This window comes from Pavona decussata, unplaced genomic scaffold (assembly GCF_977016875.1).
Source record: "Pavona decussata unplaced genomic scaffold, jaPavDecu1.1 SCAFFOLD_79, whole genome shotgun sequence".
Lineage (NCBI taxonomy): Eukaryota > Metazoa > Cnidaria > Anthozoa > Scleractinia > Agariciidae > Pavona > Pavona decussata.
In genome coordinates this window covers 564,157-580,017 of record NW_028145497.1, presented here as the reverse complement: position 1 = coordinate 580,017, position 15,861 = coordinate 564,157, and the positions used below count along the sequence as shown (strand labels likewise).

The window sequence follows — 15,861 nt, the reverse complement described above, 5'->3', positions numbered from 1 at the left end:
TAAAGTTTAAGTAATAGTCACCCCTTACATGTAACATTTTTTGGTCACATCGTTTGTGTGGGTGCGCTGTGACGTTATGAGGAATGAATCGTCTCTATTCATTCACACATCGTCGAAATCACCGACGGTTAAATTTATGGCAACTCCTACGTGAACACTTTCCATCCGAGAAAAATAAATAGTATTAATAATCCTGGTACTGTTGGCTACAAAACAAAAAGACAAAAATCGTCGTCGAAACACATTTTTATTCAGCCACAAAAAGCAATCTACAGAAGACGGATGACTTAGTTAATGTAAATACAATATCCAAGCGAGTGAAACGAATAGAAAACTTAATGGAAAGCAAAACGGTTTGCTTCCAAAACTGTTCTCTTGTGTTATACTTCAAGAGAATATACGTCTTGTAGCATCAGCATCTAAATAATTAAGCTTAATTTTTGCAAACAAAAACAAAAATGCCAAGAACTGTAGGCATAGGCTTGTAAAAATGTCAACATAAAAACTTCTACATTTTGTAGCATTAGCTAGTATCTAACTAAGCTTTATTTTTTCTAAAAAATACCCATAAAGCTGTATACTTAGACTTGTAAAAATATCAAAACTAAAAGCTTGGGAGAACGCGATTCCACTCAGTGTAGCACAGCAAACGTATAGAGCTTTAATTTTCTTTTTTCTTTCTTTTTTCGTTTTTTCCCAATTTTATCCGTTGCGATTTTATCCCATAATAAAACTAATCGAACATAAGAAGACTATTGGTAGCCTTCCCTAATTAGTTGCATTATTAAAAGAAGCTGTAAAATGTTAACAGTCCTAATGAACAGTCTTTAACTACTGAAGAAGACCAACGTTTGGTAGTTGGTGTAGAGTCTGCAACCCCGTTAAATATATCGACCGTTTAATTAAAAATTCCCTCAACTAGGTTAATCCTTTACTACATTCCTTTATAGTAAAGTCGTCCGCCTTTTGATAGCTAGGAAAGCCCGTGTAAGCAATCATGTTAATCAAACGCTTCATTTGATTTTCCTCCATTACTCTTAGTCCATGCGCCCACCCCCTCGAAGTAAAGAATGTTTTCCATTGACTTGGTATTTTGCAACTCATACTTTTCGGGAGTTGGAAACACTCCTTCATAGGGCATGACCCCTGAACCAGGCCTTTTTCGACCTGAAGTTTTCTTCTTCTTTTTGAAGCGCACCAGGCAGATAGCGGCAAGTGCCAGGACAAAGACTCCGCCAAAGGTAGCACCGATGATGATGGCATATTTCATTTTCAATTCTTTCGGTTCCTTGGTTGGCTCTATACAAACGAATTTAGAGCAGATTAGTACGTTGTTTTCATTTTGTCCCGGCATTTATCTTTTTATGACTGTTACGAAAATTGTCTCTATTTCGCAGAACGTTCTCGAACATTCTATTTAACATTCTAGCACAGTCCATGGAATTAGTCCAGAACCTTTTAGAATGCTGAGTCATGTCTTTCGTAACTGTCGTTAAATAGCACAAGCTCATGTAATATTATTGAAAATGCATTTTAGAAGGTTGTAGGTTCCTTGAAGGCTCCTTGGCGCACGGCTAAATGACACAAGTATTAAAGAGAGTTCAAGAAAGTTTCGGAAACAGTGCGTCAAGAAGTCTATTCAACAGGCTGCTGTGTGCCTGACCTATTGAGAGAAAAAAGATATTTTTTGTTCATTTTTCAAAGAATCCAAAAAGATTATAACATCATATAGGGCACAGGAAAGGAAATGAACACTAACGTCTTTAGGATTCTAATTATTACATTTTCTTCTTCCAATTCCAGGAGTGTTTGCTTATCAAGCAGTTGCAATGTTCTTGTTCATATCGTTATATTTTCATTCACCTGTTTACTTCACAAGTGACATTATAAAAATAATAATAATAATAATAATAATAATAATAATAATAATAATAATAATAATAATAATAATAATAAATAAATAAATAAATAAATAAATAAATAAATAAATAAAAATAACATGATTCCCCTTTCTTGTCTTTTTGGACAAGCAAGAAAAGAAAAACATCATATTGAACTCTGATCCTCGGCTAATTTCAGGTTTTTAACTATGGCTTGCAATGATGAAAGAAAATTACCTTCAGTTACACGTGTCACCTGTTCCAGAGACGAAGGGTCAACCCGAAGGTCACCAAGATTTCCATCACTTATTTGGTTCTTGAGATGGGAAAATGCTTGTTCAGGGGCCACGTTTTTGCTGAACATCAACTGAAACTCTGCCACGACACTCCCTTTACTGGGAACGAAAGAAAGAAGCAAACTAAGAATAATTTTTGGTGTTTCTATATATAACCATAAAACATTTTAATTAAACATCGAACCAACTGTCTATTTTGTGTTTCAAAATAAATGCGTTAATGTTATCACTTTCCCGACGTTTCTTTTCACAGCTGGACCCACATTTTCTCTTTTCATTGCCATACTGCTACTATTATTCTTTATATTATTACGTTAAGGTTTAAAAATGTTGAAGGAGAAAAGAATAATAAAGAAAAAATAGAAAACAACCGGAGCACAGAAGAAAGCATGACCAATGAAAACATGAGGTCAGTAAGCCTGATCTTCACTACACCACTGGTGGTGTGTGTTGGGCACAAAGCTCTTCTGAATAACAGAGCTCGCAAGCAAGTTAAAATATTCTGACAATCAAAAGAACACTACTGCTTAAGTCAGCATTTGGAGGAGGGGGGGGGGGGGGGGTTCGAGCAATTCACAAACTGCAGGAACTCATCCAATGCATACATACCTAAAGGATATGACTTTCACTCCAATTAAATCTTCTCTTCCAGAGAACTTTTTCCAGATCTGCAAGTAAAGATTGGTGACCTCTATAAACAGGTGAAACCAAAACGTGGCTTTTTTAACTGAAAGTTCTGTTCCGGTTCAAAAGTGGTATTGAAAACAAAAAATGGTGCGGATGGATTTGAGCAATACACAGCAATGCTGGCCAGTTAAAACTTTCTTGTTTGTACTTATCTAACCTCGCTTTCCAATCGTGAAGACAAATCTTTAAAGGCATCACTGCTCTTGTCCTTCAGATCATCATTCCATTCCTCGATGATTTTTAGTTTGAAAACATGTTCTGCAACAGTTGAGAATACAGATGACATTAACGGCGTTTCTCGATTTCGTAATGCAAATTCAAAAGATCTCAGGTGTTAACCCCATAATGCTTATAGTATGTAGCTTCGACGCGACAAAATATAATTCAACCCTCTACGTCGCAATTTGGGGGAAAATTGTCAGTTTAACACTAGTTTCAGTTCCCCTTTGGTCTCAATTCAGCCAAAAACTGTCTGAACCGACTCCTTTTCGTGGATATCATTTTTCATATCACGTTTTGCCTCTTAACCGGAAGATGGTATCACATCAACTGGGTATGGGCCAATTGACGTAAATATATTTCTCGTTTACGTAAGACCAATCACAATCGCTTGACTTTCAGTTTGCCTAGTCGTTTACACGATATGGCGTTACAATGTCTTCCGTTTCCTTGTCTGCGTAGGGATGAGTGGGCCCAGTATTTCGAAGGTTGTACTGTGCAAAGAAACGCTATCTTTAATATCTCTCTGCGAATGTTGAGCGTGTTTGATGCAAGTTCTTTCAGAAACGAAATAAAATCACCACTCAAGGCGCAATTTTACATCTTGTTTTCATGAGTTTCAAGGTGTCTGTGACCTCAACCTGGACAGTTAACAGAACTTGACGCACAACAGAAAGACCAGCTCGCATGAATAATGCCTAACGTCTCAGGTTTGTTAATTGAGAAGAGTCTCCTTCGCAGCAAAGTAAGTTAGATGTTCGTTAAAAGCCGATAAATGATAAATATTGGTCTGTTTTGCTTTTTTGTTGCATCTGCTAGATGCAATAAACGATGATTGTGTAAAGTTTAATTACGAAACATTTCACTAGGAATACCTTACATATATTTTTGTCTGGCAAAAGATTGTCGAAAATAGTTAAACGTTGCGTAATTTGATTAATGAAAAGCTAAATGTAATTGCACGCTTCTGTTCCAATTTTCTTTTGAGGCAGCTGACCAAACTAATAATAATAATAATAATAATAATAATGATAATAATAATAATAATAATAATAATAATAATAGATTTATTACTATTATTATTATTATTATTATTATTATATATATATATATATATATTATTATTATTATATTATTATTATTATTATTATTATTATTATTATTATTATTATTATATTATCATTATATTATTATTTTCCTTGGTTGTACATATAATACTGTTTGTATGTTTGTTTTACTTTGCATATATCACATATGTGTTATCACTCATCAAATATAAATGTAAAAAAAAGTGTTAAAGGAAGTTAAAATAGATATACTAAATGAAAGGAATGTTAATTTGACTTAGAATTGAAATAAAGTTGAGTGTTAAATGCAAAAAAAAAATTAATTAAAAAAATAATAATAATAATAATAATGATGATGATGATGATTGCTGATTAAATGACGGGAAAAATGCTGAAAAGGGATTGTGGCTCACCTTCGTTCACGAATTCATTTTTTATTATGATATTCTTGTGTGACAGGTGAATTAACGACCGTTACAAATCAAGTAAAGTTTTAACAATTATTCACCTGTTTCAGGTTCCTCCGTTGCTGTTGGAGTTACTTGGGTTGATCTAACGTTAGGAACTGTGGACGATGAGCTCAGAGAAATCTTCTGTGGGGTAGTTGGAAGTATAGACCGTTGCAGCGGTAATGAGACAGTTGTGATGAAGACGCTGCTAGTGGTAGACAGAGCACCTGTTAAGGAGAGTGTTGTCGTCTTGTAAGAAGAAAATACACAGGAATATTTTGTAGGATAATGTAATTTGTTTACATCCAGAGTCTCATTTGGTGTTTTGAGAATGCAGAATCCAGATTCTCATTTGTTTAAAAGAGGCTTAAAGATTATGCATAAGTTTAGCACAATTTTGGCAGTTACGAAACAGTTTCTGGTCCCTCTGTTATTGACGGAATAACTTGTGTCGGGTCCGCATTGGTGACAATGGACGATAACCTCACGTAGATTTTGTCAGGTAGTTTGAGACATTGAATGTTTTTGCTGTTATGTTGCCACAGTTGTTGTGACGCCGCTGCTTTTGGAGGGTAAAACATCTACCGAAGATAATGTATCTTCTTCTAAGAAGAAGCCGATGGTTAATTTTTGGCGGCCGACTGCAATGTCTACATTCACAATCTCATTTGTAGTTATGAGAATATTGTTTAAAAAATGAAAGAGGTTACTCTTTCATAAATTTAGCTTTGTTTTAACAGTTGCGTACCAGTTTCTGAAGTAACTTGGGTTGCGTCAGCGTTGGAGATAATGGACAATGTCCTCACACCCATGTTTTCTGAGGTAGTCGTAAACACAGATTCTTTTTGTTGCTGCGACGAGACAGTTGTGGTAAAACCACTGCCTGTGGAGAGCGAAATGTCAGCCGAGGAGAATGTTGTCGTCAAGTGAGTAGAACTGATTGATGCAGTCGGTTTTGAAGTCACCATCGTTCTTTTCCCTGTTGCTCTGCTTGCAACTATACTATCACTGCTTGAAATGGCTGAAAACAGAAAGCAACATTAAAATATTGAAAAGCACCTCTTGCAAATGGAAGCACCTATTTTTCGGACGATGCCATAACACCTGAATGCTTCAACTTACATTCCGGATGCTCTGTTAGGCAAGTCAAAGCTAACCAAGAGAGTGTCTAACTTAAGACAATTTCAGTAGTCACTTCCGCATTGATCTAAATGTTTTACTCTCGCGAGTTGCTACAGCTCTCTAAGGCGAGGTAAAGTGAACACTGTACATTATTACGTATGATCAGGTTTTTCCGGTGGAAAAAAAAAGAATTGAACACTATCTAGAGGGTGCTTTAATTTTTTTGGTTTTCTACAGGGGCTGGGACATGTATAAAAGCTATAACAATGAGGCTTGGGATGTAGATGGTATGTCCAAAATTGTTTCCTTTGAGGTTTAGAACAGGAAGGGATGACGTCATATGACGAGTTGCTAAATGGCGGCCATCTTGGATCCACCATCCTGGATTTCTGGAATTCCTCCAAAAACTCCAGGAAAGTTTAAAATTGAATGAAAAGTAATCATAATAATAATAATAATAATAATAATAATAATAATAATAATAATAATAATCATAATAATAATAATAATCATAATAATAATAATAATAATAAATAAATAAATAAATAAAAAAGACTGAAAGTTTTAGTAAGAAAAGGGATATTCCATTTTCTGAAAAATTACCTGTTAAAGATAGGCTGCAACGGTAACATCAAGATAAATAAACACTAACCGGCCATATCAAATTTTTCCCAAATAAATTTCTGAAAAATGTCTTAAGTATCACGGCGTTTGCTCGAATACTAAAAAAAAAGTTATTCAGGTTGAAAGTGGCCGCAGGGAGAATCTAGATAGGGTTAAGGCAAATTAAAAAGGCAAAAATATCCAAAAGAAAGCCAATCGCTTTTCTCACTGAACATAGCCATGTGTGATTTGAATTTTTCGTAATGGTTTCTCGAGACCAAACTTTTTTTCACATTCTAATCCTGTAAACCCTTCATGGCATACACATGTAAAGCTCTAATTTTTTTCAACACAATAGCCGCCATTCTTACAGTCCAATTGGCAAAGTCTGATACCTATCAATATCAAGGAATATGAATGCAGTTAAATTAAATCTGCTGAAGAAATAAGACGAGGAATGTCCTATTCAACCTATTAATGTTTTCAACAAATTAGCACCATGGTGGTTGTTCATTTAGAAAGTAACCGAAATAAGGAAAGAACTGAATTTGGCACAAAAATCTGACATATGACCGAATAAATGAGTCAAATATCAAATATGGAAGTAATTCGAAAAGTCTTCGTAAATTGGATTGAAAATTCAATCGGCCCTAATGTATCTCCGTCGACACAGTGACTGCGTTCTCAAACTTAATCACATTGCAAATGCATCTCTAAACGTAGCTTCGCCAACATGTACAGCATACCAGTCTCACAGCGATTTCCAGTGTATCCCACGGAGCAGTTACACGAGTAACTGTTGACGCCATCAATACACGATCCACCGTTGGCACATGTGTTATTGACACAGTCATCAATGTCTGCAAAATGAAATGCGATGTGGAACATTAATAAAGACGCTGCTTGTAAAGTCTTTGTAAAAATATGTGCCGGTCCTTTTTTGGTGTTATGATTAAAGTAATAACGACATAGAAAATTGTGTGTGTGAGTATATTAAAGAAAAACACCATCAAACTTTGTGTATCTTTTCCTACATTTTACAAAGTAATAAATTTCATTTCAGTGAAATTCCATCGTTGACGAGTAGTGATATAATGTTTGCATGCTTTTGCCAGTCACGTGTCGTCTGACCTCAAAGAAAAGCGTTCCTAGACGAACATCTCTTCTTCATAGTCTTGATGCTCTTAGAGTTAGAAAGGGGATTTTATCCCCAGTAGCTCCAGGAAAGCCGGCCAAAGCTAAATAGGGTCTGCGGGTCCTTTCTTGTGGCATAAAAAAAGTCTGCCATGTTTGCATTATTTGCTGCCAACATTAAAGCGGAGAAAATTGTTTTTGGTAGTTGAGTGCTAGTCTAGTGATCTGAGTTTTTCCAGTGGTTCCTCGAAACCGCACCCGTTTCACACCCATTAGTCCTGAAAATCCGAGCTGACATACACATGTATTAAAGTATTCCGTCTTTCAACACGATTACCGCCATTTTTACAGTCCACTTGTCAAAGTCCGGGTATTCTATGGAATTAGCGCAGATAAAAAAAGAAAGCCCAGCTTAAACAGCCCATCGTGAGCACAAACTCAGAATTTCTAGGCTGCAGGGCATGTATCAAGTTTTCCTCAACAGCCATTAATACTTTCAACAAGTTTGCACCATGCTGGTTGTTCACTTAGAAACTAATCGAAATAAGGAAAGGACTGCAGGAATTAAGTGCAGAAGTGTGGGAGTAATTCTATACCCTTGGAAAATTGAATAGAAAATTGATCGGTTAACGTATCTTCGTCAACACAGCCATACCAGTCTCACAGCGATTTCCAGTGTATGCCACGGAACAGTTACATGAGTAACTGTTGACGCCATCAATACACCATCCACCGTTGGCACATGTGTGATTGACACAATCATCGACGTCTGCAAAATGAAATGCGATGTGTAACATTAATAAAGACTCTGCTTGTAAAGTCTTTGTAAAAATATCTACCGATCGTTTTTGGTGTTATAATTAAAGTAATAAACTAGGAGACAACGAACATCCTGTTTTTTTCAGCGGGAATCGGAAAGAAATCTCAGGAAACAGCACACCGATAAAGTTAGTAATAGTATAGTAAGGTATACGCATATCTGTTTCACAACAAGAATCACCCCGGGATCCATTGATGCAGAAGCATCGATCAGAAAATGTTTAATCCATCAACGCGTGAAACACCATAAGATTCTTTTCAGTGACTTTTACACGGTAGCCGACATGTAGGAGCAACAGATGACAAGACTATAAAGTGAATTTCTTCAGTGTGATACAACATATAAATAACTGTCAAATAAACGAAAGAACGAACGCACCATCCAACCAATTCAACGAAATGTTCAACCAAGAATGAATGAACGAACGAATGTATGGAATGAATGTATAAGAAAACCAGATGTGCCTGTTGGATTTTTCGATCTGTACCTGTTTCACAATGATCCCCTCTGAATCCAGCTACACAAACACAAGTGTAATTGTTTAATCCATCTTCACAGGAGGCACCGTTCTTGCAAGTAGCGTTCACACAGTAATCGATATCTAGGAGTGGCAAAAAAGTAAAATTTATGGCACCACATGTTCGCGAAAATGTTAAATGTTACTGACTTGTTTCATGTTAATGGAATGTCTTACTCCAGATTTCCAAAAGAAAAACGAAGAAGCGATGATCATCATCACAACTTGAATCTTACCAACTTCACAGTGATTTCCAGTGAAGCCAGCTGGACAAACACAGGAATAGCTGTTTACTCTATCCATACAAGATCCACCATTGAGGCAACTATTGTTAACGCAGTCGTTCACGTCTTGATAAAAGGAAAAGAAAAAGAAACATAAAACAGTTCAGTGTTATCGAAGAGGCCCCCTATTAACTAATATATACGATGCCAGTGGAATTACTCAACGATCTTCCATTTCGCAAGGCTACCTAGCTGTAGATTCCTGAGTTACACGGCCACAATTTTTACAAATGACATAGTGATACTCATGCAAAGGTTGATGGCCGGAAATAGCAAGTAACACTAAGTCGTTATACTTGACTTCGTTCTGATATAATCCACGCGTTACGGATAACAACAGGCAAACAGTTGAAGCAGCGACAGTTGAATTTTACCCGGTACACAGAGATGCAAATAGTTTTTCTTCCTTCCACGAATGATCTAACGAAGAAGTAAGTAAATTTACTGAACAAAAGTAAGGGCACAGGACCTCATAAGCATTCCCCTGATCGACGTGTAAATTAAAATACTACTGCATATTTCACGGTATTCCCCCTACTTTAAACAAACAAACTCCGTAATGTTTGTTCTATACAATAAATTTAAATTCCAGCTTTCGAGAAATTCGAATTCACCCAAAGACAGTAAAAAACTGTCGTTTTATTTATTGGTTGATAATAAATTAAAAATATAATACATCATTTAACAAAACAAGTTTTTTCTTTGTCAGTCAGATACCTGTTTCACAATGATCCCCTGTAAATCCAGCAAGACACGAACACGTGTAATTGTGTAATCCATCCACACACGAAGCACCATTCTTGCAGGTGGCGTTTCTGCAGTAGTCGATATCTGAACATAGCAGAAGGATAACATATTCTCATTCGTTAATTGACTAGACATTCGTCAGTTTAAAGATTCTTATTGCCAGCTTTAAGTGTCTAGAGTGAAAACCTCCCCCCCCCCCACCCCAAAACCAGGCCCGTATATTTTATGTTGCTTCTAAGTACTGTTTCTACAAGGAGATAAGTAGCAGTCATCATTATGTCATAAAATTGAATAGCGATGCAATAAAATGTCATTTTGAGGCGTCAGTGTTCGAACAAGAAGAAGGAAAACAATAAAAAAGACGACAACGAGAAAGAAAACAGTGAAGAAGGAAGAGCAATTACTAATTTTTTTTAAAAGCAATAGTTATTATTAGTTATAATATATATAATTGTTCAATGCACCTTCGCAGTTCTTTCCGTCGCCACTGAAGCCGAATGGGCACGGGCCACAGCTAACTGTCTGACTCTTCTTGTGACAAGTCACATTGGGGTAACAAGAATCTGCCGTGCAGTTTTTGATGATCACATCACAGTTTCGACCAGTGAATCCGACGTTGCAACTGCAAGTGTAATTATTTACGAGGTCTACACAAGTCCCTAAGAAAATAATAATAATAATAATAATAAAAACGTATTTTGCTGTAAACACATGAAAGTCAGAAAATTAAAGTTATACCGATACATATTTTTTGTGAAAGATGCTGGGACAAAATATCATCGCAATTGTGCCTGGTCGTTGTTTCTTATACACCACGCCAGGATCCTGCAATACAGTGTATGGCTTTGAGTGTCCATCCTACAGACTAAGAGGTTTTTAAAACCGTCGACCATGCAATTTCTCAGAACGGCAAATCACGAGAAAAGTAACTAGGGAATTCGGCGTTCTTACTTGCTTTAAAAATGCGAAAGTAGCTGTATCGTAAGTTTTCATTTTATTTCACTACTGTGAAGTAATTCATTGCTATCCCCGCAGGACCATCCTTATCTGGAATCAATTTGCTGAGGTAGGTCAGGGTTCAACAAAATGGGTGTTTCCATGGCAACCAATTTTTGACTTTTCGGACGATTCCTGGTTTTAATGTACAAGATAAACAGTACATTTCATTTTCGTATGTAATTTTTTTTTTCGTTTTGATTACTTTCTCGTTGCGAGCGGCAAAGGGAAGATATTTGGACCTACTATCTATCCAAGTCTCACTGTCATGGCCTTTATGCCTGGGAAGTAGTAATTACTCCCAGACAGCCGTGTAGACAAAAAAATGTCAGCCTAGAAAGGATATTATTGCATTTATAATATTGCCTCCACCTACCATTTCCACAAGGGGATAAGTAGCAGTCATCAATGTTTACATCGCATCTCAATCCAGTATAACCAGCTTCACAGTTACAAGTGAAATTGTTGATTTCGTTGACACAGGTGCCTAACAAATCAGTGCCAAAATATTTGTCATATATTAAGGTTATTACCTTTTAAACATCTTCCCGCTTGTAATTATTCGATCAATTTAAAAAGAAGACACTCAACATTTTTGACTATTCAGTGATATTCAAAATACTAAGTCTGGGTTCTCAGAATGATCTAGAATGGAATAAGCCGATATATTAATATATAAGTCTAATGGACACTGATTAGTCTTAAGTGTGACAGCATCAAACTCTAGCTTAGCTTTGACCTTAATGATATAAACCTTAGCTCTCACACCGTTAATCTTGTAACCCAGTTCTTATGTAAACTTCCATTGGTAATTTAAAATTCCATTATTATTGTAAACACGTCAACTTTCATGTAAAGGCGATCATTAATTAATTCATTACTTATAACGTTATCAAATATATTCATAAAATCGGTAGATACATACCATGAATGCAAGGAGAAGAGTGGCATTCGTTGATATCTACACTACAGTCACGACCAGTGTAGCCAGGATCACATTGACAGGTGTAGTTATTCACTTGATCAACACATGTTCCTTTAAAGCAGTAATTGGATGGCTTTTAATGGTTCGAATTCATACTCCGGACGGATCATACGTCAAGACGAATCATCTGACGAATCATCTGTCTAGTATAGATATTTGAGACGGGTCTTCCGTCTGGGACGAACCTGGGCAAAGAACGGTAGTTCGTATGATAATTCGTCTGTGTACAAATACGGGGCTTTTAGACGTCCAGACGAATTATCCACTGTAGTTCGTCTTGACGCAGACGGGTGATCCGTCTCTAGTATCAATCGGGCCAATTTCCATTACACGATAATACAAAATGAAAGTTTTCCAGGCAGGGGCCTTAAATGATTACTTTCAGCCTGGCCAATTGGGTTTCGTGAAAAAAAAAAAAGAGAGAGAGAGAATGCTAAAACCTATGCTATTCTCATTCTTTTGACATTCGTTCTTGCTAACCCTTTCTCAGTACTTGTGCTATTTCATGTCTGTCAGGTTCAATAATCTTGTTTTAAGAGACGGCGCAGTTAGTAACAAAGGGTGTTTAATTTGATTGTGTTGTAGTATTCTAGCGCTTTTCTATTACTGGCGTGTACGTCGCTCACCAAAACCAAAATATTCAACCTAACCGTTGAAAGAATCAAACAACCCAACAAGAAGTCAAAAACAAACAAACAAAATTTATAACAAAATAAAAGAAAAGGTGTCGAGCGGAGGCAAATTCATGTTGGCAAGTCGCGATTCGATTTGGCTTGACTTAAAAATGGTTTTAAAGTGATTGGAGGCTTTTGCTTGTTTTTTATTAATGAATCACATAACAAAATAAACCAAAACTAATGAAAACGCACTATTTATGTATCAGTCAATTCCAACAGTGCCCACTTTTCGAAAATAAACTAGCAAATGGCCCACCGCCGGGACAGGGTAGTTGTTCAAATGCCCCAGGGTGGTGGCTCAAACATGTCAAAAATGTTTTATTATCTTAGTTTCTCTTCTTACTTTCAGTAAAATTTCAGTAGTGCAAAAATAGGTCATATCTCAGACGTATTCAGTTAGAAACGTACTGTATTTGCCATTGAATTTTTCATTAAGGAAGCGAAAATGCTGTAGGGTGAAAAAAGTGAGATGGTCAAATGCCCTGGGGTAATTAGGTGGAAGGCTAATGCCCGACCCCCGGGGTGAACAGTGTGGGAAAATGCCCCACTACTGCCCGAAAAGGGAGGGGGGGGGGGGGGAGGATTGGCACAGCTGGAATTGACTGATGCATTATTTGGAGACCCAATTTTAAAGCACTCTTTTTGTAACTGGGCAGTTTCCTGTTGACTACTGCGCGTTCTTCGGAAAAATCTTTTTTTTCAAATCACTTGCATACGCAATCCCCTCCCACCCCTAGAAAGAAGTCTCGAGTTATTCAATTTTGTCAATCGTCCAATATGCGCACTTCCTACACACCATGTTTGCAAGGTGATGACACACAATCATCTACGTCAATAGTGCAATTATATCCACTGTATCCGGGATCACATGTACATCTGTACAAGCCTGTGAAGTCTGTGCAATTTCCTAAGAAAAAATAGAAAAGTGCACAAGTTTACAAACGTTTTGCAACGTTTTTTTCCGTGTATTAGTTTAGTTTTGAGCAATTGTCTGAGGAAAGGATTTCTATGAAAGAGTTTGGCCGTCTAATTTCAAGCGTAATCCGGCGCTTTCATACGTGTCTGGTCAATTAAACTCTATATGAAGATAATTAATATTTGTACATAATTAAAACGATTACGAGCCGAAATAAAGGAGGTACACGTAGCAAACATTGTACAGAGCAGTTCCAGTGCTCCGGAACCGGTCCTCGGCTCAGTGAATTTTTGCGAGTTCTTCAAGACCTCTGCTGTATACGTATAAAGCGCTTCGGTTACCCTCGGTGTATTAAACGTGTGTTGTTCTAAAGATGAGAGCAAGGTCATTTTTAGTTAGTTAGTTAGTTAGTTGGTTAGTTAGTTGGTTAGATAGTTAGTTAGTTAGTTAGTTAGTTAGTTAGTTAGTTAGTTAGTTAGTTAGTTAGTTAGTTAGTTAGTTAGTTAGTTAGTTAGTTAGTTAGTTAGTTAGTTAGTTAGTTAGTTAGTTAGTTAGTTAGTTAGTTAGTTAGTTAGTTAGTTGGTTGGTTGGTTGGTTGGTTGGTTGGTTGGTTGGTTGGCTGGCTGGCTGGCTGGCTGGCTGGCTGGTCGGTCGGTCGGTCGGTCGGTCGGTCGGTCGGTCGGTCGGTCGGTCGGTCGGTCGGTTGGTTGGTTGGTTGCTTGGTTGGTTGGTTGGTTGGTTGGTTACAATAGTTAGTTACAATAGTTAGTTATGTATAGAAAACTTACCATGAACACATGGAGAAGAACTGCAGTCATCATAATCAGTGTCGCATTTCCTTCCAACATACCCAGGATCGCATATGCATGTGAAGTTGTTTACTCCGTCGGCGCATCGACCTTGAGATAAGTAAAAGTTCCCGTGAACTTAATTTCTGCGGAATAGCTTTGTATTATTCAAGGCCAACAACTTTGGAACTGGATTTTATTACGACTAATATACAGACTATTTTAAAGACTTTAAAGCTATATTAAGGATTGTGGAAAAAGTATTCTAATGACATTATCTTGAAAATATTATACTGCAAACTAAGTATTTGCCTTAACCTCATCTAGACCTAACTTTTTTTTGTCTTCTGAGGCAGGGGGAAAGGCGGATTCCGCCCCGTCCCCCTCCCCGCCATGAATGCCAAATGGTAGACGACTTAAATCCGCCATCTTGGATTTCTGGATTTTCCTTAAACTTCAGAAAAGCGCCCAAATTGAACGAACGGTAATCAGAACCAATAAAGGAACACTTATATGAGATAACAGCATTAAATTTACAGTAAGGAAAGTATTTCTTTCTTCAGTTTCAAAACTTGTTTTGCATTTTCTGAAAACTGCCTTTCAAAAACGGGTTTCCATTGCAACATCAACGTCAATCAGCACCAACCGACTAAATTATCAATTTTATAAGAGATAAATTTCGGAAAAAGTCCTGAAGTTTCAAGGAGGCTAATCAAATGTTAAAAATGTTATTCAGGTTCCAAGTCGGCGCGGGAACAATCCTATTATCCCCTTTCTCCGGTCCAGATGGGGTTAAGATAGCGTTCTTACCTCTCAAACATGGATAACTTTGACACTCGTCAATGTTAGCCTCGCATTTCTCTCCAGTAAATCCAGGAATACAATTACATTGATAAAAACCAGATCCTCTGGGTTTGTTTGGATCTGGAACACAGCTTCCGTTATTCTGGCACTGGCAAACAACCAAAGAGACTGTGATATTATGCATGGAGACCGCCTGGCATGAATCCACAGCTTTAAGAAAGAATTGTGTAGTGGGGTTGTTTGTTACGTTCCATTTCACAACGTTGTCGCGCGCGGCAGCTTGAGTTGGACTTCCATTCATTAATGTAACAGTCACAGGCATGCCTTCCGGGTCGGACACGTCAATGGCCAGCTCTAAATTTTCTTGATACAGTGCGTAATACTGGTTGGTTGAAGAAAACTTAGGCGGGAGGTTGACTGAAATATGAAGTAAGTTGTTTTAAACAATTTCACAAAGAAAGAACAGACAAACAAACAAAAAGATGCCAAGAAGGCGGAACTTCAGGGTGCTTTACATTTGTCTGAACTGTACTGATAGGCAAGAGCTGTCTGTTCGTGAATGGAGTGCACCAATTTAGGGAACTGATTCCTGGATTTCTTTAAAATGGTACATTTTGATTCATTTTGAAGCAATTCAAAAGTGTGCAAGCGTTTTATTTGCGAAATGACTGAACTGGCTGGCCAGTTTCTGACAAATGGAAAGGGCCCTTAGTTTAAGTAAGTAAGTAAATAAGTGAACTTTATTTAAGACAGCTGGCCCAACCAGCTACGGGGCTGTTATCCTGAGGGGCCCTGTATACACCTAAAATTATTACAGCGAAGTACGCTTGTAGTCTAAAAACTTGTGGTATGAGAAAATAATTACAATAT

The 15,861-nt window shown here is 37.1% G+C and overlaps 1 protein-coding gene across 2 annotated transcripts in view; it reads right to left on the bottom strand.

Annotated features, from left to right (window-relative positions):
* Nucleotides 1-228: 228 nt before the first annotated feature.
* The window catches only part of LOC146476138 (von Willebrand factor D and EGF domain-containing protein-like), a 37,386-nt gene continuing 21,753 nt past the window's right edge, over nt 229-15,861 (bottom strand). For both annotated transcript variants that reach the window (XM_085114960.1, XM_085114961.1), the window contains 17 exons: nt 14,998-15,408; nt 14,188-14,298; nt 13,280-13,390; nt 11,747-11,857; nt 11,198-11,308; nt 10,290-10,484; nt 9,796-9,909; nt 9,031-9,144; nt 8,765-8,878; nt 8,113-8,226; nt 7,070-7,183; nt 5,347-5,619; nt 4,658-4,825; nt 3,021-3,121; nt 2,786-2,844; nt 2,118-2,275; nt 229-1,299 (listed from right to left, as the gene is read on the bottom strand). In XM_085114960.1, coding sequence (XP_084971086.1) covers nt 1,001-1,299; nt 2,118-2,275; nt 2,786-2,844; nt 3,021-3,121; nt 4,658-4,825; nt 5,347-5,619; nt 7,070-7,183; nt 8,113-8,226; nt 8,765-8,878; nt 9,031-9,144; nt 9,796-9,909; nt 10,290-10,484; nt 11,198-11,308; nt 11,747-11,857; nt 13,280-13,390; nt 14,188-14,298; nt 14,998-15,408 — 2,678 coding nt within the window. In that variant the 3' untranslated portion in view covers nt 229-1,000. The remainder of the gene's footprint in view (nt 1,300-2,117; nt 2,276-2,785; nt 2,845-3,020; nt 3,122-4,657; nt 4,826-5,346; nt 5,620-7,069; nt 7,184-8,112; nt 8,227-8,764; nt 8,879-9,030; nt 9,145-9,795; nt 9,910-10,289; nt 10,485-11,197; nt 11,309-11,746; nt 11,858-13,279; nt 13,391-14,187; nt 14,299-14,997; nt 15,409-15,861) is intronic.